At 39.9% G+C, this 23,064-nt stretch overlaps 1 protein-coding gene across 6 annotated transcripts in view; it reads left to right on the top strand.

The window, feature by feature from the left end:
* SYTL5 (synaptotagmin like 5) overlaps positions 1–23,064 on the top strand; it is a 95,786-nt gene that overhangs the window by 17,235 nt on the left and 55,487 nt on the right. For all 6 annotated transcript variants that reach the window (XM_032679988.1, XM_032679987.1, XM_032679984.1 and 3 more), the window contains exon 2: positions 12,279–12,786. In XM_032679988.1, coding sequence (XP_032535879.1) covers positions 12,668–12,786 — 119 coding nt within the window. In that variant the 5' untranslated portion in view covers positions 12,279–12,667. The remainder of the gene's footprint in view (positions 1–12,278; positions 12,787–23,064) is intronic.

Here is a 23,064-nt window from a genome sequence, read left to right as displayed (position 1 = left end):
AAATGTGGGCAGTGTTTGCTGGTGGGTGGTGTTTCAATACCAATGGACAGGAAAGGTGACTTGATCTAATACTGGAATAAGTCACAAAAAAAATTTCTCTCCTTTTCTCTTTCTCAGCCATATGGGTTTATCCTGTAGGGAGGTGATTTTTTTCTGAATTATCTTGGAAGATAAAATAGCCCGCCCCAGATAAGGTGCATGTATGAATCCTTTTGAGGTGGTCTTCTAGACTGAGAACATGAGCTGTGTGCAACAGCAAGCTGATATGTTAGCATGGGGAAAATAAAACCAACCCTGAATCTCTGTGCTCTGAGTGAGTCAGTGATTGAATAGATAAACCTTATTAACCTTTCAATAGTCTCAAACTTAAATTGTCCTTGTCACTCCCATGTACTCCCTGAAGGCATCTATTAAACTATAGTTGCTGCATATGACATGTAAGGAGAAATGCTCAGCAGTGGAACATGGGTATCTAACATTTGATGGCTGGAAAAAGTGTAACTGTATCCACACTGATAAATTATTAACCATGGTCCCATATATGTATCCTTAGCTTCTAAAACCTGCCTTGGTAAATGAGGAACTTGGCTTCACAGGTCAGGCTGTGATGGGTTGACTGCTGTAGGGTAGCAAGAGGCAGCAGCAGTAGCAAGAGATGCTACTGTGGGCATCTCCTGACTATGTCCTTGCCATTTTGGAGGCGCTCTCTCTAGGTTAGGACATGGTGCCACCAACCCTTCCTTGTTTCGCAGACTTTGGTTGCCTACTCTGTGTACACTGGACCATCTCAGAGATGACTTGTCCTGTTCTGCAAGATCTTTGATAGATTTCCTACTGGAATCGTGCATCCTCTGTGCTTTCTGTCTCAAACCCTAACCAGTGAGTAGTCTGACCCTCACATAATGATAAATTTTGGTATCATTTCAAGTGGCATAAGCTGTCTGTATTGCAAATGCAATCAAAGGCTGAAACACTTACTATGCAGATAGCTGGAGTAAATTTTGGACAAAAGGAGGCAGAAAGCTGCTGCAAAAAGGTCAAGTTGTGATTAATATCCCGTGAGTGCAGCTCTGCACAGTCTTTCTCCTGAATAATTTCTCTTTTGTCATTTCACCTAAAAGCTAGTTTTCCAGTAATATGTTACCTGTGCCCACCATCTGTTCTTCCCAAAACCTGGAAAAACCACCCTAGGGTAGGCAGACAGTCTGGAAGCTCACTTCCAGGTTCTTGAACTCTTTTGCCTGTAATGCCACTGGAATTACGCATCTAGCTGGAAAGTAGGAGAGAGTTATTGAATATGGAAACAAAGGGAATCAGTAGTAAAGAGACGTGATTAAGGACTTTTCTGTGCTAAAGTAGAAGCTGCTTCTTGAGAGCTTCTGTGTCTTCCTGCAGTTTCTACAGTGCCCAATAGTAGTATAGTATGGAATTTCTTTGATAGGTCATGGGCAGAAGGATAGCTGAGAAAGCTTCTGATCCTTTTCTTATAGTTAACATAAAATACCATAGTATAGTGTATGATCTATGTCTGAAAAATTCAGAACACTGCCAAAGACTGGACACGGCCTCAGATCTCATATGGTATTTCTGCAATGGAAATTGATATTTTCTGTTATGTTCTATAAAGTAATCTTTAGCAGTTGCACCTGCTTCCTTCTAGTTTGAAGCACTTCCCACGCAGTGATCCATTGTGCGGCTTTGAACTTCACTCCTCCAGCCCTGTCCCTGGCTGCTTCTCACTGGCCACTGCTGAAGATTGTGCCGCCAAGCAGTTGTGGTACTTTCTGTGCAAACTCGACAGAAGCCAGACAGTCTGTTCAGCACTGGTAACTTCAGCTGCATGCCCTTTGCTCGGGAGAGATCCATCTGAGGCACTGGATGGCCTGCACTGAGAGGGCAAAGGCTGTTAAAATGACAGTGAAAGCCATCCCAGACGTTCCTCTGGTTTGATTAACAGTATTTTTGGAGGAATCTGTCACTTCACTTTGTTGTGCAGTGTATGAAAAACGATGCTGATCCTGTGCATTCTACTGTCAGACAGTCTGTACAGGCTTTTACTGAAGTTGCTCATTGGATTCATTGGTGTCCCAGAAGATCAGATAGCAACTTCCAGTTCTTTTCTCACTGATCTCACTTCTGGTCCTCAGTCTTATATCATGTATGGCTGCTCCCCACAGATCATCTCCTATTACTTTGAACTGTCTTGGATAGGTATTTATGTTACAAATCTCACCTTGGGAAGCAGAGGGAAGACTTCAGATATTCCACTATCTCCTCTGCCCCACTGAAAGGGATCCTCAGGACTCTGATAGCTGATGCATAATCCAGACTTCAGTCAGACAGTAGTGTAACCTTTGAGATTACATTTTCTAACTAGATTTTTGTGTTGGTTTTTTTTTTTTTTTTCCTGCTTGCCAAACGAATTTTGGAAACTGATATGCTTACATTTGCAGACTTTCCAAAACATACCCACTTTGAGGCAGACACTCTGGGACAACTCAGATGCATTTCATGGCAAGATTTAAGAGACCTGCTAGCTTTATTTGCTGTTTGTAGAGAAAAACATTGTAGCGTGGTATTTAATGGAAAACAAAACAAGGCAACACTCCAAGCTCATCCCAATTTCTGATTAAGCTGTTTGTATCCTCTGGTAGGTTTCTGGATAAGTGTCCTTGTGAACAGCTTATTTTATACTGCAAATGAGAAGCAGAATGCATTTGGTCATGTGTTTTGCATGCCTGCATTTGAGGTAGCCATGCGTCATCCCCTTCACAGTCACTGGAGAGAAATGGATGCTGCCAGACAAAGTTTCCTCTGACCTTTTAAAAATCTCCCTATGAAGATGAGGTGAGTCATGCCCTAGAAACGCTTGTTTCTCTCTGTAGCTTATAGAGAGGGACTGGAATGATTAGGTCAGAATAAATAAGAGAGATCACAGAATAGAAACATAGGGTGGTTTGCATTAGTTGGGACCTTTAAAGGTCACCTAGTCCAACATCCACACACCCCACCCTCATGTTGTGCAGATGAAATTCCTAAAGGTTTTTCACATCTCTATAGAGAAGAGTCATATAATGTATGATTAGATACCTTTGGTGTGAACGAAAATCAGACAGTTCTTCTCATTTCCAGTTGCTTTGTGGTATCAAATAGAAAGTTACTATCACGTATAGTGGAAAATAAGGGCTATTACACCATCCTGTTGTTGCAGAAAGGCAAAAGAGCACTGAACAGGCTGAATACTGGAGGACTGGATTTCTCTCCTCCTACACACACGTACACACACGTGCCACGTGCACGTGTCCTCATTCAAAGCGCTCACACTCAAGGTCTGTATTCCCTTCTCCCCAAATCCAGAGCAGGTAGTGGCTTGGTGGATGCTTTCTCAAATGGCTGCTTTTCTAGGTGCTGGTTCCCTCTTCTCTGACTCTGCAGCCTGGCAGCAGTTCCTCAGCAGTCTTCCTGCAGTCCTCTTGCAGAGCTCAGAGAGAATTTTATTTTCATTTGTTCATGAAGAAAGCAAAGTCAATGACAGAATTTTTTCAAGACTCAGATGAGTCATGAGTCTTTCTGTAAAATGAAACGTTTGATGAAGTTAGGGCACGTCCTTTGGAATACTTTTAGCTCTGCAAACCAGTAAAAACATTTGAATTTGAAGTTACAAACAAATTTCTGTCGTAATCTGAAAAATCTTCATCCATTCCCGTGTAACACACCTGCTGCTGTTTTCTGGTGAGAATATTCTGCTAGGGAAAAAAGAAATCAAACAAATCGACAGATATTTCAGCCATTAACTTGCTGCAATTAAAAGAAACAGCTACTTTTATTTTATTTTAATGTGAGGAAAGGTTGCTACAAATTTTTAAAAGTAAAGAATTGATAACCTTTCTTCAACTCGTCTTAGTTAAATTTCATAATGGTGAGTCTTGGTTAAATACATAATTTATTCAGGTATTAAAGAAAACATATGTAGTGTGCATATTAGAACTTGTTTTACAACTGTGTATAAATCTATTCTACTGTTCCTTGCTTTTCTTTCTATTTCATCACAGAAAGTATACAGACACAGGGATTAACTTCAATGTATTAAGGTAAAGTTCAGTACTGAATGAATACTGCCTTCATACATGCTGTGACTAAGCAATAAGACTGAGATGACTCAAGCCCTAAGTCATATTTTCATGGCTGATTTAACATTGCACAGATGTTATTTGCTAAACAATAGCAAAAATATTTTTCCTTCATTCATTCTTTGATGCAGATCTGTTCAGTTTCTTTAATTTTGCATGCTGATTCATTGACTTTCTCTCCATTCTTACCCTGGGAAATATCATCTCTTCTGGTTAAATGTTCAGCCAGGAAAGTGAGCCAAGTTTACTCCATGATGGGCAAAACAAAAGAAAAAGGTTGCCACCCTGTTGTGTCATTCTTCCCATTCCTTTCCTCCTCTTTGTAAGTATAGCAGCTAAAGCAGTGTAATGTAGAGATTATTAGATATTTACTTATTCAAAGCATCACCTAAGGGGTTAAATTCTCTCATTTAATTGTTTTGTAGGATCTCCGGGGAGTATGGGTTTGTGTTCACAAGTAAACTGCCTGGTGTACTTTCTAACTCTGTTCTGCACTTGCTCCCCTGCCTGCATGCACGCTGCCTTTTTCCCAGTGCACTTGAAAAATAAACCAGGGTTGTTGGGGTAGCAGCCAGCAGTGTGCTCCATGGGTAGTTTTGCAGGGCAGTGGTGTTCCCTTTTGATGCAGTATGTAACCTGACTGGGTAGCTGCATGAACCTAAATTTCTACAGCAAGAAAACAGAAAATGTAATTTGTTTTTTGAAAAATGCTTTTTTTGTGTCACTTGAAGGCTTTTATAAGGGCCGAAAAACAAGCATTAGGAGACCTGTAGAAGGAACAAGGTTTAATGTATACTCAGGCTGTCAGTGCTGAGCTTAGTCTTAGCTCTCTTATTCGTATAGTTCTTACACAGCAAGATCTACTTTGTAGACTTAGTGAGATTTAATATTACTGCTGTAGTATTTAAACACTTGTGATTTAGGTTTTGAAATGTTATTACAGTAATTCTAGAAATTAGATACAGCTCACAGGCATTGCCTGTGGTTGGAGAGAAATCTGCAGTCCTGGAGGTAGGAGTATGACAGCTTTGCCAAGACATGACCAGACAGCTGGAATCATGCCTGACCTAAAAATGAAGTGCTTCTGAACCCACTGTGTTTGTTTGATTAATGAATTTGAGGTTTTTCTAATTACTATGAAATCAAATGACACACTTCACTACATGACTTAGAGATAGGTAGACTTAAGGAATCAGATTTTCAGCTTTTCTCTCAGCTCGTTTTCACTCCAGTGCACTGATACCAATTTGTATGTGCTTTTAATGGCTCTTCAAACAATGTTGCTGTCAGTCATATATGATCCTTTCTTTAATGCAATATAAAACTTGCCAGTTCATAAATCTTCTAGCTCCTATATCAAAAGATCTTTGAAGTTTGCTCTTAACCAAAGAATCCGCTTCCTATTTGCATTGTAACCCTGAGTAGACCTCTCAGTTTAATCCGTGTGGAATTAACTGGGATCACATTCAACAAGTATCGTTTGTTTTTCCTTTCTTGCCACTTGATTTCGGTGTCTTGACTGGATCTTTGTCACCTTGCACATTTGCTGATTTTGTGCAACAATCATTTCCTCATGCTTCAGTCCCTGCTGACACTTCATTTGCTTACCTGGGCGTGTGCACTCTGCAAACACACTGCTGAGAAGTGAAGCTGGTTTTTCTTGCTCCTGTTTATGGCATTCTGCAAGCAATGCTTACGTGAAAACAGGAGGAGAGACCAAGTTGGCCATTACAGTCTCCAGCATGATAAGCTTTACAATTTTGCATTTTTGTCTTTGCTATTTTAGTAGACTTAATGTGGGCAGCCCTTTCCTTCCTTCCTTCATCGACTTTCATTCAGCAGTGGGCCTCAGAAAAAAAGAAAGATAACTGTGGATATGGACAATGTTCTGGTGATTGCCTACTGGTGCCATCTTAGTTTCGAATTTTACTTCAGACTCCAATATGAACTAACTCAGGATACACAGGATTTGTGTGTTTTAAGCAGCATTTATATGAAACATGCCTCTTTTCATTTGAGTGTCGAAGCTGGTTGCGTTGGATTTAGATTCAGCATGCTGTGTTATATAGTGCTGGCACTGAGCTGGGAGTTGGGAACTGGGGCTACCTGCAGCATGTGGAAGAAACAGCAATGCCATCAATCCTGCTCCTGTGGAGTTCCCAGCTAGGCTGTTGTGCCTCATGCAGTTTTGATCTGAGCAGTGGTTGGTGCCTCTTCAAGAGACAATATATCTTGGCTTCTTATGTGGCAAAAAGTCAATGACAGCCACCCCACCATGCTACTGTTGATAGGAATTTCTTTATCAGCATGGAAATACTGTTTATGCCTGTCCCAAATACACCAAAGCTGGTAAATATGTGTGCTGCAAACAACATTGTTGGCAAAGAATTTCCCACCAGTAGCAGTAGGTGAAGTCTCTGTCACTCAAGCATCAGGAAGTTTTGGGAAACCAAACAGGTGTTCAGGTTAGAGGCCCTGAAACAGCAACTGAGCCAGAGGCCTCAGAGATAACGCTGGAGGAAGCAATGCTGTGGTTCCTGTATCACTGCAGTCAGTGCTTGTGGAAAATGTTGCCTCTGTTGCTGAGTCACTAAATTGTTCCATGTGCTGGCTTCTGGCTAAGTAAACACAATGGTTCAGCAGTGAGAGTAATGTCTTGTGTCAGGCAACTTGATAATAACGCCATTGAAAAAAAGAGGATAATTCCTTTCCCTTCATCTTGCTTCCTTTCACCTTTGTCTCTTGAGAGCAGGATGTCTCTCCTCCTTCCCAAGAAGATGGGGAAGAGGCGAAGGGAAAGTGTTTTGGAGTGCAGATGCCTGTTGACTTGCTGGGCTTAAGAGGATGCAGCAGTAACATCAGAGGTCACTGCACCTGCAGTGACTACAAAAGTGGCCAATTGCAGTGGATTCACAGCGTTTCCTGTAGCTCTTAACTAATGTCCCTCATGAAGATTCAGTTTCAGGGTGTTGTATTTCTAATTGTCACAAGCAGCTGTGACATGGCATGTTCTTCCCTTACTGCAATGCTTTTCCTCCTTTTTCTTTTTTTTTTTTTGTTTGCTTGTTTCATTTGTTGTTTATTAAACAAGCCTTAAGTAACACTTGTCTTGGGAGGGTGAGCAAATGCTCTCTAGATAGACATGGTACCCACGTGTAGTGGATGCAGGGATATTGCAGGATAAACTGCACCTTATTATTCATTTGCATCTAAATCTGCTCTCATATGCTAATAAGTGTCTGTTATTTCTAATGTATTTTCCTCAACAGTAGCTTCAGAGGGAAAAAGTCAATTCTAAAAATACCTTTCCACAGGGTTAAAAGAAGTGGAAAAGCATGGGAAATAGTCCCAGTGAGCAATTCTTCTACCCTTTCCATGAACCAAGGGAAAACAACCCCATCCTGTAGAAGTTCTCTTACATACAGCCTTGGGATTGTGTCACAATGGAGGAGAAATGAATGAAGTGACTCCTTCCTCTGAAAGTCTGATATCAGATCATTGCTTTACTCTGACTTAAGAAATTAATGATCTGTCTATATACTGAACGTAGATTATAACAAAGCCCATTCTTTTAGGGGCCATTTTTCCATGTATCCTAATTTGCCTTTCAGTGCTTCTCAAACGCTCTGTTGTGTGAACTCTTCACTTGCTCTCATCATCATGGCTAGGCTTCGTGAACGAAGATTTGGGAAGGCACTATCCACATTTGCTGCAGGCACGCTGGTGGCTTATGAGGCCAATACGTGACAGACATATCCGATTGCAAAAGGCGCAGCAGAAAGACTCCTTAGATGGTGTATTCTGCAAGACACGGTTCTTCCTGCGTTGCCTTTTTTCCTCAAGAGTGATCCTGCGTGAGTTCTCAAAGGAGACAGCTGCGTTATAGATGCTGTGTCTCCAGGCCTCCCGATTGGAGGCCAGAGTAGACCAGTTATGGTGATCAATAAGGCCAAGGCTGAGATGTTGTTTCAGGGAGTCCTTGAATCTTTTCTTCGGGGCTCCTCTCATGCGGCAGCCAGTGGCAAGTTCACCATAGAGCAGGATCTTAGGGAGGCGGTGGTTGGTCCTTCATCCTGGAGACGTGCCCTGCCCATTGCAGCTGTGTTCTCAGTAACATGGCCTCAATACTAGTGACAGCTGCTTGCTCTAGTACAGATGTATTGGTCACAAAATCTGACCAGTGGATGTTTAAGATTGTACGGAGGCAGCGCTGATGGAAGCGTTCGAGGAGACGCAGGTGGTGGCGGTAGATGACCCATGATTCGGAACCATACAAGAGAGTAGACAACACTATGGCTTTGTAAACACTGATCTTGGTGCTTTTCTTTAAGTGTTTATTATGCCATACTCTTTTGTGGAGTTTTCAAAAAGCACTATATGCCTTAGCTAACCTGTTGTCTATCTCTCCGTTGATCTTACCATCTGAGGAGATGAGGCTACCAAGGTAATTAAATTGTTGGACTGATTTGAGCTCTGATTGGCCAATGGTGATGTGGGGATGATAGGGGTCTTCCTGAGGTGCAGGTTGATGGAGGACCTCTGTCTTCTTTAAGCTGACTTCCAGCCCAAAGAGCTCAGCAGCATCTGCAAAGCAGGATGTTAAACGCTGCAGAAACCGCATTTCCTAACTAGCCCCAGGGCTGCTTAATAAAACATCACAAGTCTGTTAAAAGGGACATTGTCACTTCCTAAAAGCTAGTCTGTTAAAAGGGACATTGTCACTTCCTAAAAGCTGGCTGGATTTGTTTTTAAACCCTATGCTGATTCATGATTCAGCTCTTGTCAGCTAATTTATTCTGGACCATTTAGAAAGAGCAAAAGCAGTTCAGAAAAGGAGAAGAGCAAATTTTCCTATTAGGCCTTAATGTGAGGTACAGGCTTGATCTCTAATTATGTGTTGTCTGAAGTAGGGAAATCTTAAGTGGTAGCTTGTTAAAAGCAGTATCTCACTACTTATTCGTCTCCTTTCCCATAGAGCAAGAGTTCCTGCTGGTTGCGCTATCATTGTTCTCTTTTTTTAACCACTACGTGTGTAGCAGAAATGCCCGTCACTTATCACAAAAGGTAGGGGAGCCAAATCAGATGGTCTCCTGCTGTGAGGTGGGGGATGTTTTTGGTACGTCTTGTACCAGCACGTGCCACAATAACAGCGGTGTCCTTAGGGTTTCAACAGAGAATTTGCCTAATTAGGCAGGAGTGCTGTAGGATGCTAGGACAAGGGATTTTTGACTAGGTCTGTTTCATGTAGGGTAAAGATATCTGCACTATCTTCAGTCCTTGAAGTTAGCCTTGCAAGAGTAACATTATCTGAGAATTTGGAAAAGCCTGGTTTATGTAAAGTTAACTGCTGCCAGTACTTCAGCTGGTTTGGGGTAGAGAACAACAGCTAGGTCAGGAGTGTAACATGTTTAGAAGGAAGACACAGCAAATAGCAGCTTCTCTTGAGCTACTTGCTAAAGCTTCAACAGCTAGGTAGTGTCTGGTTAGGAAATCTTATATTCGAGTAGCAATTTAATAGCGCAGAAGAAAATCTGGAAAATGAAATGGGTCTGAACCTTAATGTCAATTAGCTGGCAGGTACAGGTTTGTTGGACAGCTGGCAGACAGAAAAACTGTGTTGTTCCAGCATCAGGTCTGTTACTGCAGCCCTGAACACAAAAGCTGTGTTGCTGATGTGCTTGAGGTGCTGGAGACTGTTTCCACCAAAGCAATAAGGGAAATTGGAGGATGCTGCTTTTTAAGGTTGTCATTGGTGGGTTTTATGTCTTTCTAATACTGAGATCATTAAACAGGCTGCCATCCTGTCTCTTTAGGAGAATATTTCTGCTAATTGACAATATATTTTTACCTACATAGAACATGTAGGCAGGTAAAATTATATTTTTTGGCAGTTGTCAAATTGCTCTGCTAGGTGATAAAGACAGTTAAAAACCATAAGATTTTTGTCATAGATGGAACTGAAGGATCTATTCCCAGGAATCTTCAGTAAAAAATAGAAAGAAAGCCACAAAACCCACTGTGAATGGAATAAAACTTCAGTTGATTTTAGTTGTCCTGTAAGAATAGAATCTACTACAAACATCTTTCTGTTAGTGTTTTTAACATGAATGTAATTTGGTACTATCTGTCCATTTGGTAAATTTTATAATGCTCTGCATTATTCTCTATATTGTAAACTCTTACATAGTTTCTGTTGTCATTACAAGACTGTAGTGATTTCTATTCAAGATTCACATAGTTAACCATCCAGTTGACAGCATGAGATACCAGAATTTTGTTGAATAGAGCACTGTCCAGTGATTCTGTTCTGCTGTTTCTAATCCAGTCTCAGCTGGCATTTAGAGCAGTGTTAACCTGGAGAAGAGTTGTAATGTCAGGTTGTACTTGTGGGCAGTAAGAATAATTCTTCCCTTCTCTCCTCTGTTAAATTCCTCTTGTATTCTTCCACTCTCCATGCCCTCAGACCTCTTACCACCACCTTTAGTGCTGCCTCCTAAATCTATCCTCTTCCCTACCTATTCCTGAGCGTAGCCAGGGGTAGCTGTGCCTGTTGATCTGTGGCTCCGAAGGATCTCTATTCCTGTGGAATTTAGGTCCTACCTCCTTTCTACCTGCAAGTGCTGCCTCTGCTGGTGATGGTGTGTGTCCTGTGGTTTAGGATTTCTTCACTGTAAGAAACTCAATGGAGTGATCTTTCAGCTGCTTTACATCTGGCACAGGAATGTGTAGCACTCACTGAAATTTTAAGTCCCTCTTATCAGATAGTTTATGATCTCATCATCCTAAGCATTACCAGTGCTTAGTTCTGCTCTGGGGTCTGTATATTTGACCCTGTGCTCCATGTGCAAATGAAATAACTGGATTCCCAATTATGGCAATAGTAATTTTGGGTTTCATATGTGCCCCCCTGTATTGAGAGAAAAATCTTCCAGGACTTCTAAGGATCAACGATGTTAAAGGGAGTATTTGTGGATTTTTATATTCTGGTAGGAGCACTAACCTCTTTAGAGTTAAAGGAAAAAATCTCAGAAAATACATGTCCACATGTCAAAGTAACTTTATGAAGTGGTTTTTCTCTTCCTTGCATTCCCAGTGCCAGAATTATCTCACAAGGTCGAGTGCTCTTGGTAGCCTACTTGTTGTACCACTGCACTGTGCTTCTGCAAGAAACTAGTTGCCTGCAGCACATCATCAAGACAATAATGGTGCTGTCAGAGACCATTTTTAACACTTTCATTGTCCTAAATTTCAACTGTTTTGCTCAGTCTTTCCCCTTTACCTCTTGGCTTTCCATTTTCAATAAAAAATGGCACTTTTTTCCAGGTTAAAAATAATAAATGCCTGTCAGAATAATGGTGTGTGCCATTTGCCCAACCCTTGCAAGGAAAATTGATGAACAGACATTCAGAGCACCTTGACCAGCCAAGCAATTAGCTTATTCTCTGACTGCAGAACTTGGCTCTGTGAGTTTTATACCAATACCCTGTGTTCCCTAGTTTGCTGGTGTTGGGATCCAATTGGGTTGAAAGTGCTGTTTTTACAAGGCATTTTTCTAGGCAATTCAAGGAAGAACTTGGCCTTCTTGAGAGTGACAGAATGCAATTCACATATTGGGTTTTTTCTTTTTCTTAAAAGTAACTCAACCTTACAGTATGAATAAAACCACCTTTTTCAGGAATTTGAGAACAAACATAATGGTCCAGCGTTGTGGAGTTTTTTTTCTTATTAAAATAAACACGGAGAATAAAAGTAAATTTTTCCCGTGTGTGTTTTAATTACTTAGCTTTTGTATGTTTAATATAGCAATCTAACCAGGAGTAGTTGTCTGTGGTTTGTTTGTTTCCCAATTTTCAGTAATAGTAAGCTCATAATTGGCAATTCTGACTTGTATTTCTGCCTTACATTGACTTGTTGTGCGATAACTTGTGTATTGTTCTTCTGTCCCATTTTCTTACCTGATAAAAATGACACTGATAATTGGATCTGTGTTGCAGAAAGAGTGAGGTTTTTTACTATTTTCTTGGGCAGGTGAGAGGGGAAAGAAAATGCTTTTATGTCAGTGGAGTGGAAGTAGCCATCAAGCCTTTCTCAAATCCGATTCTGATGGTAATTTCAAAATCACCCAGACATATTTGTTTTGACTTTCAGGTAGTTTGAAATAAGTATACCCAGCTGTTTCGTGGTTCCAAACTACAATTATTCAGGAAGTTGATGCTACAGCTGCTCATGAATGCAGTCGGAAGGCCTGAGGTGTGTCGGTGAGCATCGGTCGGGATCCGAGGGCATCCAGTAACCAGGAAAATGACTGGCTTCCTCAAGGAACAAGCAAAAGAGAAACCTTTATTTCTTGTGTAGTTGGAAGGCAAAGCAATACAATCTTGCCACCCAGCTAATTTAAAGAGGTGTTTTTCAAAACACCTCTTGACTGTGTGGATCTTGCAACTCTGACACAAACGTGCCTTTGGACTTGTGCAAATAAATCATTGGAAGAACGGGTTGGGCAAAGTGGTTGTTGAAGGAGTGACTGTTGGAGAACCATGACGAAGCACCTGGAGATCATCAATTTGTCATTTTTGTTGGAACATGAAAGGGAAACAATACTGGGAGTACTGAAGAGAGATGAATATTTGAAAAAAGTTGAAGATAAAAGAATAAGGTAACTCTTTTTGTCATTGCTTTTAAAAATATGGTCAGTAGATACTTTTGTTGTACCCAGTGAAGGTTTTCTTGATGCCTCAGGAGAAGGATGAGTGTTGGGAGAAGACACAGTTAATTGGAAGTCCAAGTTCTGTAAACCAAAATGATGTCCATCACTTCAAAGCAAAAGTGTAAGAAAGATAACCAGTGCAAAAATATGCAGTAGTGGTTTATAAATTTCAGATTCTGCAGATTTAGTTTGCTGAATTTCCCCTGTGAGTGGAAGGCTTTAGTAAGGCTCTTGAAATTTCTTCCTCTGAGAGGTGCTGTACATGTGTGCCTTCTGAGATTACTGCAGCAGAGGAAGTTTGGAAGGTGTTAGAGGGAGAGAAAGTTGGCATCTGCCTCTTCAGGACTGCATAAAGCCTGGGGAAAATGTGAGATGATGAACTTTTTTTATTGTTGCAGTACTTACAGAATAGGGAGGAGGAGGGGTGTTTTATTTTTCAAATGGCTTAGATTTACTAATAAATAAATAAAACTGGTAATCTCGGGTGGGGATCTCAAAAGTAGAGCTCAAAAGCTGGGAGAAGCAGAATCTCGGGGTATTAACAGAGTCCATGAGTTCTTTGTGAGGAGAAAAAATAAAATCATAGTTCAGAGAACCGTGTGTGGAGGCAGGCTGAGAGTCAGTTTTAGCTGATTCAAATTGAGTTAATTCAACTAAGTATCAATTCTGCAAAGGTTCCTCTGCTTTTCCTGGATGTTCTTGCTGCTTCCTCTCACTTCTCTATCTACACTGCCCTTTTAAACTCTTGTGCGATGTTTGTTCTTAGAATTAGGCTTAGTGTGGATGGATGTTGTTGGAGAAGCTGCTGAGTGTAATGGATGACAAAGGGAAGATTTCCAGCCTTTGCTGGTTTCTTTCCATGTATTCCAATCCAGACCTCATTGTTTTTCCCTTTGATTTTCTGAAAAGCATTTTAGACACAGTGCATTGCACAGATGTATGTTCAGCACCTGCTGAGGCTTCTATTGTGTAAAACCACTACTTGGAAATCTATGCAGAGTTAGCCACTGTGTTTGGAAGTTTTTCTCTGCCAAGAGAACCAAGTCTAAGTGCAATGCCCCTGTTGGTGTGCAGCCCGTGTACCTGGGGCAACATAGTAGCTTCTCTGGGTGGGCTAAAACTGGTTGCTTCTGCTGCTGTCAGATTGGAAGGAAAAGTGTTTCTTTATGGTGGTGTCGGCAAATTAATCATTTTATCTACTTAATGGTTTGTCAGATGAAGAAGAAAACAGACGGAGCACTGTTTGTTCTAGGTGTTGTTCTCTATTTAGTAATAAGACAAAAATTTCAAATTAAGTATTTCAGTTTTCTAAGGTGGTGGCCTTGGAAATGTGTGATGAGCCACCAGTCATCTGTCAAAGGCATCAGTATGAAGTGCTTTAGATCACTGGCTTCCTAAAGCCCCAGAAAGCTTTCTTTTCTACTTCTGTCGTTTTCCAGTCTCAAGTGGAAAATTGAAACTCCTGAGGTTTTGTGGGTTTTTTTCTTGTTTTGTTTTATTTGCTTAGTTTGGGGAGTTTTATTGCTGTTGTTTTGTTTTACTTTAATATGATGTCTTAAACCCTCAAATTTTATGGTTTTTTTTTGATACTACTGGAAGTATCTCTGTCAAACCTACTGAGTCTGAGAACCCAAGGCATCTTTGGAAGATATGGTTCAGTAAAACCACAGGTGGTATTGGCTTATCAGTGTTTTGGTACAAATGGAAAGAACACCCTAAGAAAATGCTGAAAACTAAGTTAATCTGAAATATGCTAATTAAGATAACTAATGATGCAATGTGATGCTTATGCATATTTCTATCACCTGTAAATGAGCCAATTGGTTTCAGATTCATTGTCACTAGACTATATTGTGCCTGATAACAGTGGAATGTAGTCTATAAAGGTCTTCCAAAATGTAAAAACTATAAAGAATTGGATGGGTATCTGCTTCCTAGGAGACTTCTTAATTTTTCTTTCTCAATACAGCTTGGCAAGGATATCTAATTGTGCCTTGTAACTATACTTCAGAGGAACATTTGTTGTCTTTGGAATTCTGTTTGGTACAATCTGTTATATATTTTATTGAAGTACTTTGCAAAAAAGCAAAGTGTTTATTTTTTCAAGGCATTTTTCACTCTTGAAAGATGTTTACTTGCATATTGTACTGAAGAATTTTTATTTGTCTGTTCCATTCTTTCTGAATCCATCTTGATAATTATTTCTTTCTGTTCCTATCAGTCTTCAAAAGCCACTGTAACTTGAGAGAACCTTGCTATTCAACATGAAAGCAATGATAAATGTAGGAGGATGTCCTAATAATTAAATTGTTAAGGGTTATTTTCACTATCACTGCTCATACTTGTGTTCTGGAGTGCAGGTGGCTGTTCTTGTATTTTTATTTGATGCACAAGTATTTCACCCACACATGAGAAAAACACAGAAGGCAGCAATTTCCCTTTCTGGGGTCTAGTTTTGATAATACAAATAATCAATCTCTGATAAAGATTAGAGTGAATTTTCTTAACTCTGTTTGCATCTTGCATGACTGGAAGTTTTCTTTGAATGTTGATTTAAAGCTGTTAGTAGATTACTTGTGCAAATCACCTACAGCGTTCTAAACATTATGATGCTTTTGACATCAGTTAAATTATCACCATGATTTTTTTCAAATGCTAAGATTATTTGAGTAAAATCATTAAACACAGCTACAACAGCTAAAAATAGAGAACTTGACCACACTGAGGGTGAAAAAGCAGGGTTGTTTCTTTTAACATGTGAGACAAGACATGCTGAACAGAATGTGTTGAACTGAAACTTGTATCTTTGTCCTTATCTCCCCATCCTTTTACTATGTTGAAACAGTTTTGTTCTTTTAAGACCTATTTTTATGAAAACAAATATCACATTTAATGTGTAGTGTGACAGGTCGTGAAGTCACTATGAAATTGAAAGGATGTGTTTGTGGAAAGGGGGATGTACCGTGGAACAGGTGTGCTTCATTGAACTGCTGGTGCTTGGTTTCTGTTCCAACAGCAGCCCCACTGCCTCCTCCCCAGCTGTGGTGGTGCACAGGGAACTGGGTCTGATGGTCATGGCATTTTGTATTTGGAGCTATTTGACATTTTCACATCAATATTATTCTGCTGCCACAGAGTGTCACATGTGGCACACTGCTAGTGTACGTTGCTTTCTTACCTGAACTGTTTTCTTGGAGTTTAAAATACAAAGGTTGTTTTCATTCTTTATGGAGTAAAGCTATGAATGCCATGCTTTTGGGGAGGGGGGAGGTGTAAAACTGTAATTATTGCTGTACTGAGAAAACAAAGAAGGAACATGCCAATTTCTTCCAAGGAAAAGCCTTTAACGGGTAATTATTGAATCATTTTGATTGCCAGAAGAATTTCACCAGCTACATATCTGTATTGACAAGCAAAGTTAGCAGCCCTGTCTTTTTCATTTAACTAAAATGGCACCTCCTTATCAGTCCAAAGAGATCCAAGGAAGAAATTTAGAGTATTAACTTCAGTGTAACACAGAAGAAACTGTTAGCATGGACACCACCATGTGGTAGCCACAGCCAAGTACTTTAGAGGGGGAAAAAAAAGAAGTTTGAGGAATGGGAATGGGTATTGACATCTGCTGACTGTACATTTGGATCTGTTTATAAGCACAAAATGGTTGCAGGCTAGCGTATATAGCATGGTGCATGGTCTGTGTTTTTATAAAACTACCTATAAATATTCAAAGGAGAGAACTCTTGTGTTAAATCATATTCTCATCTGTGCCCCTATGGGAAGTAATAAAGTTGCTGCCTGGTGGCTCAGTCATTTGGAAAGTGAGTTTAACAGTTTAACACATTGTTATTCTTTGAAGTAAAGAGTTCTCCATCAAAAGTAGTTACTATTGCCAGTTACTGTAAGGGTTACCTTGCTTGTTTTGGTGTCCTGTGTTCTCTGAGAATGAGGATCCTCCATTGCTGAAAGAATTTCTGATGGTGACTAATTCTCATATTCTGAGTACAATTTTTTTTGTCAGACTAGTAAGAAATCAACAAGCAATCTACCTTTTTTTTTTTTTTAATCTTAGTAACCATTTTTATTTGAGAATATGAGGGAGTTACTCAGAAAATTGTTCATCTGTGAAAGTTTATCATTATGGTATCCAGTATCATTTCAGTTCCTATGCCTCACTATCCTTTTTTTCACTAGGCTCTGCATTCATTATGCCAGATCTCTCTTTCTTTGTAAATTCATTTTTACCTTTTCCTGTTCCTTTGCCTTGTCACCCATACGCCTCCACACTTCGGTACTCCTAACGCAGTTGATCATTTTTATCAACCTTTTATCATGCAGACATGTTACATAAGCAAAATGGGAAATTCTGTGCTTATTAAATAACAATCTAAAAAATACTTCAGGTACTCAAGCAGATTTTACAATGCAAGGAGATCTCAATGGAAATTGATAATAGCCCAATTCCTTTTATGAATTGTCAGTGGTATTTACTGTTACTTTCAACATACTGTGCCAGACAGTGGAGGGAGTCTGGTTGAATTTGTAGAAGGTGCTGAGGATCAGTCTGGGGAAGAAACTTCCTTTCTTCCTCATGCTCCAGAGATATGTCAATGCCACTTCCTGCACAGAAAAATTCTCTGGTGTCTCAGTTAACAGCTGCATGGCTTCTAAAGGAGGATGTCTCTATTCATCTGTGAAAAAGAAGTTTAACATATTTGATTTCTTTAATTTCTTTAATTGTAGTTGGTTGAGGATGGGGAGGGTTGCCTTTTTTTTTTTTTTTGGTAGTTTAATTTTTTATGATTCTTTGGACTCTGGAAATTTAGAATGGCAAAATAAAATTAGGTGTACTTGGATTTTGCTCTTCTACATTTTAAGAGATAAAAGGTTTTTGAAATGGGAAGAAGGAACATCCAGGAGAAATTTCAAAATCAAACTGAGGAATTACGTATGCTATTAAATTTTACAGTACTTTTGTTGTTTGGGTTTGTTTTTTTTTTTTTTTTTAAAGGGAGAGGAGATAAGGTAGAAAAAGAAATCAAAATAAAAAGTTTTCTGAAATCCTACTAGAATGAAAAAAAACCGGACAAACCAGTCAGTTTGGTATAAAAAAAATTACCTGACTCAAAGCAAGTGGATCGTGCATTCAGAGTTAATTTGGCATTGCTTGGGCAATGAGTGTCTTGCCTCTTGCAGCAGTATAGTTGTTCTACTTTTTGTATTTGGGGAGTAAATATGCTCTAGGGTGAAGCATACTGTTAAGAAAAAATGGATCTGTTAAGGTTTCTCAATGCTTCCTCTGCAGGGTTATAGGGGTTTGGGAATATTTCATCTCTGGAGTCTACATTTGTGAGGGATCAAGTGCCTTTGGCTGCCTTGTAATTTTTAGCATCAGTAGGGAAGAATCAGACTCCTTTAGGGACTCTTGTGTGCCTCTGGCAGGTGGAGGGTAACTGTGCCAAGAGTTATGACTGCTGCTCCTCTGGGTGGGTTTTGTAGAATTGCAGTCCTTGCAGATTTTTTTTCCCCCCTCATCATTTCAAGACCTCAGATTTTCATATTTATTTGTTATATGGACTTAATCTAGGATCTGAGTAATTTTTCAAATTCAGTGTTGGCTAAGATTTGGGGATTGGACTGTTTGGTTGGTTGGTTGTTTTTTTGCTTTGGTTTGTTTTCTGCTTTATCATTTTAGATGGGCCTCTTAGGCCACATTTGGAAAGGTTCAGATTAAGTTGTTCAGTATTGCCTGAAATACTGGTTATGACAGAATTCCAATTCATTTAATATATTTTCTCTGACAGTAGAGAGTACAGTTATTAGACAGTTTAGAGGAATGACTACTTATTCTGTTATGCTTGGCAGAAACAAATTTCTTTTTAATAGCCATCTTTTATCAAACAGTTGTTGTGATAGATGGTTTAGAAACTTCAGTGTAGGATAGGATTCTTTTTTTTTCCAACAGCTTATTAAATTGGCTTCTGCTGAGTTTTATTTTCCCCTTTATATTACTAGGAGAAGACTGATAAAGATTAATTCTTGTTTAATACTGAAGATTAAAAATATCTAAGTGCATGTTTAAATATATTCCTTTGATATTACAGAGAGCTCAAATGTTAGAATGGCAAAAGGAAATTGGGTGTTTATAATACAGCTGGTTCCTGCCTTGGGAGATAAACATAGCTGTTAAGTCAGTGCAGCTACAGGCTGCACTTGTTATCCCTTTTCAGTACTGGGTAACTAGTGCAGCTTGGCTCTGGTGGTATAGAGGCTGTTATGATAATGGATTTTTTCAGATGACTCACCCACTTTCTCCTACTCTTCCAGGCCCTGGAGACAGTTCAGTCTTTATTTTCTTAAGATTTGAGCATATTTGTTACAGTCAATCAGTAGTTCAGTTCAACAAATAATATAGGGAATCTCAAATGAAAGATCATATCCAGTGTATCTGTCCATACACTATTTATTTGCTTTTTGATTTTTTTAATTTTATTTGATTAAGGGAGCGGAGAAGCTGTGGGTTGATTTATTTTCTCTAGATTTCCTGGAACTCATCAAAGGCAGTTTTTATTCAAAAATAAGAAAACAAACACTTCTCAGAATTCATGCTCTTGACAGATCAGCTGTCACCTGACAAGAATTTTAGATTGTCTGTTGCATAAGAAGTGGGAAATCTGTTGCAGTCACCTCTACTGGATAGTAGGAATGATGCCTTTTTAGTGTCAAAAGAATACTGATAAGTTTTTTATCATGTTGATCTCTAAGCAACCATTTAAAAAAAATGCTCTGTTTATTGGTTTGGGCTGATAGAGATTTCGTAATTTTAAACTGGAATTATTTAAACCACAGATTTTGTGACCAATAATACTTCTAACAAAGCACAAAATTTTGCAGGGAGGAGGGAAAAGACTGTAATGGAAGGAGGTCAGTGAAGGTTTAGTTTCACCATTAGGCACCTGGATGCAGTCCATAGGACACAGTGATAATTGCAAAAAAAGATGGCATCACATTGCCTGTGAAGTTCCTGAAATGCAAGAGGTCACTATTGATCTAAATCTTTTAAGTAAAAATAAGCCACTGGAAACAAATCTGTTATGAAAAAAAATGAGCTTTTGCTACTGCTTAATATTTTAACCCTTTTGAGATTTGAGGATAAACAATATTCATCTTTTGAGTTGCCCTGACACTTGGGCAAAGATCAGTTTCTCGTTCTGCATGCAGATGTTCGGGTCTCAAAGGAAACTGGAACTGAATTGGATGTGCCCCTTTGGTTCTGTGGCATGGGATTCACCAAATCTTAACAAACATGAATAAAAAGTGAAAATTCAATTGTCTCTGTTGAACACTGGTTGGCATCTGTACTGTCTAAAAAGTCACAATTTAGACGGGAGACCATGAAAAAGATGAGGTAGAGAATGACCTATGATCAAGGTGGTCCAGGTTTGCAATCAAATTAATTGGGGTGAGGTAAACAGGAGGAAAAGGTAAGCAAGAAAAAGGAGGCCAGAGGAAGGTTAGGAATGGAACAGAAGGCCTAGTGACAAAGCATGTGGAAAAGGCCAAGATGCACAATGCCTTCTTTACCTTTAGCTCTCAGTCCAGAAGAAGTAGATGAATTGACTTTTGCTGTTTGAAGGTAAACTTGTTTAGAAGTCAGATCGAGGGGGAGGGTGGCAAAGGCAGTGAGCATCTCCCTTCCCCGTGCACGATGGCAACATGCAGCACAGTGGGCAGTGTCTATAGCACAAGGCACCTTTTAATCAGCATTTAGAGCTGGCTGACTGACAGAAGGAAATGGACGTGTGCCTACAACCAAATCTATCTCTACAGGAAGTAGGGAGACGTAAGATGCAATCAATAAACTGTGAGAACAGTTAACAAAGTGCCAAGAAAGCTCATGAAACCTGGACTTTTGAAGGCTATGGCATAAGAGAAAGGCTGTTTGGATTGGATTGGATGTGAGACAAGGGTCTAAAGCAGAATGAAACAATCACTTTTGGATAGAGGTCAGCAGAGGAAAACACTTGATAGGATTTGCAGTTCGCTACCTGGAGGGATTGGACATGCCCTTTTTCAAAAGCTGCCAGAGGCTGAACATCCACAGGTCAGGTGGCTTCAGAGCAGCTGTTGTTCAGGGGATCCCAGCGGGAAGGAAAATGCAAGCCAACTTTTAGCAAGGCTGTGTATCCACAAATAACCTAATTCTGTTAGAGCTGATTCTCTGGTGGCCCAAGCAATGTTCCTGGCCTCCTCTACTGGGCTGCAACCTGTAATCTTTTGTTGGTTTTATCTTCCGTGTGTTTTTCTTCTGACATCACCTTTAGGTGAAGCTGGTAGCAGGGTTTTTTTAAACCCCCCTTAAAGCATCCATGTGTATGCAGAGACTGTGATTTCAGCGAGCTGGAGTGCTGCGTGACTGAGGGACTTTGGAAGCTCCTGGCTGATGGTGGGCATGAAAGAAAGTGGAGTAATGGGGACACAGCAATACCCAGGCACCTAAAACTGACAGAACGTATCAGCAGCTGAGCTGGGACTCTGGAGAGGAGGATGGAGCAGCTTAAGATAAAAGGGATTAGGGGGTGGGGAGTTGCAGGAAGAAGTCAGGAAAGAGCCTGGAGAGAGCAGGGAACCTGTAGCTTGTTTATTGAACAGGTTGAGATGGATGGGAGGACAAGGAGCCTGGTGCTTGAGTGGATGGATCTTCAGCTGAGAAGTGTTGAGAGAACACAACAGTTTTGGCCACACACTGGCCTCAACTACATTAGCACTTGAGGCTAGTGACTGTCCCCTCTAGTCAACAATTGTGAGACCCCATCTGGAATACAATTTACAGTTTGGGGCTCCCCAGAACAGGAGGGGCATTGACATACTGGAGCATGTCCAACGGAGGGCCACCAATATGATTTGGGGCTGGGGCATGGTGTGTAGAAGGAGAGGTAAAAGGAACTAGATTTGCTTGACCTTCAGAAGAGTAGGCAAAGGAGAGATGTGATTGCTGTCATAAAGTCCTTAAAGCGATGGTATAGAAAAAATGGAGCCAGACTCTTTTCAGAGGTACACAGGGAAAGGGGAAGAGGTAATGGGAACAAGAAGAAATGTTGGAGACTCTGGTTAGATATTAGGAAGGATTTCTTTTATTATTATTAAAGACAAAACAAAACAGAATTAGCTTATGGAACAGGTGCCCAGAGCCACTGCAGACTCTACTCGGAGTTGCTCTGTTACTCAAGATTTAGTTGGACAAAGCCTTGATCAATCCAGTCTGGTTGTCTCTGCTTTGGCTTGTGAGTTTAGACTACCCGACTTCCAATATTCCCTTCCAACCTAGATGTTTCTGTGCTCAGGGTGGGAGGGGTAAGAGCTAGAAACTGTGGCATGGGAGGGAAAACTCCGGAGTTGAGGTCAGAAATTAAGGTGCAAATAGCTATCATTGAGAGGTTTATGTTATGGTGGGGTCCTGCTTAAGTCCCTGTTTTGGGAAGATAACCATCCAAAACTACCTCTCTAATTATCTTTCCTGCCTCTTTCCCTTTAAATTCCTTTTTTTACTGTTGCAAATGTAGTAGTTATATCTCACAACTATTTTCTTTTTGAAGACAAAACTCATACACAACTGAAATTGCAACCTTCAAAATCAGGTCTTAAATGCAAATGTTTTTATTCTGTAGTCAGTGGCAGAACTAGTAAGATCTGAAAGTTACATTATTTAAACAAACAGTCTCTTTTTTTATTTCAATTGTTGCATTACAACATAACATTACTACCTATTTAGATATTTTGGTTTGTGTTTTCTTTAAGGCTTTGAATACCTGGTGCAGAATTGCATATGCATTCCTAACTAACTCTACACTGGCACTAGCATTACTTTACACTGCACACTACTTACAAGAAAGATTTTCTTCTTCTGTGGATGCACTGGATGGTCCCAATTCTGAACTGCTGTCAAGTTGGGCTGAGTATGGCTTGAATTATTGAGGAGGGCAAGCAAAGATGGTTTACCAGTTGTCCAGAATGACTCAACTCTCTGCGGTTACTTATACTGATCTACCACAAGATTTTCCTCTTGACTACGTGTCTGAGAGCTGGAGGACAGATTTATTCTCCTTTGTCATATGTGTGTCAGAAATACAGCAAATATACTTACTCATGTCTTGTGTTTTTAGCATAAAGTGTTTGTCTGTTAAAAAGTTCTTACAGATCATTGAGTTGAATCTCCAAATTTAAAAGGGT

Source organism: Chiroxiphia lanceolata, chromosome 2 (genome assembly GCF_009829145.1).
Source record: "Chiroxiphia lanceolata isolate bChiLan1 chromosome 2, bChiLan1.pri, whole genome shotgun sequence".
In the NCBI taxonomy this organism is placed as follows: domain Eukaryota; kingdom Metazoa; phylum Chordata; class Aves; order Passeriformes; family Pipridae; genus Chiroxiphia; species Chiroxiphia lanceolata.
Note: the sequence above shows the minus strand (reverse complement) of the source record. Positions and strands in the feature narration are given on the sequence as shown.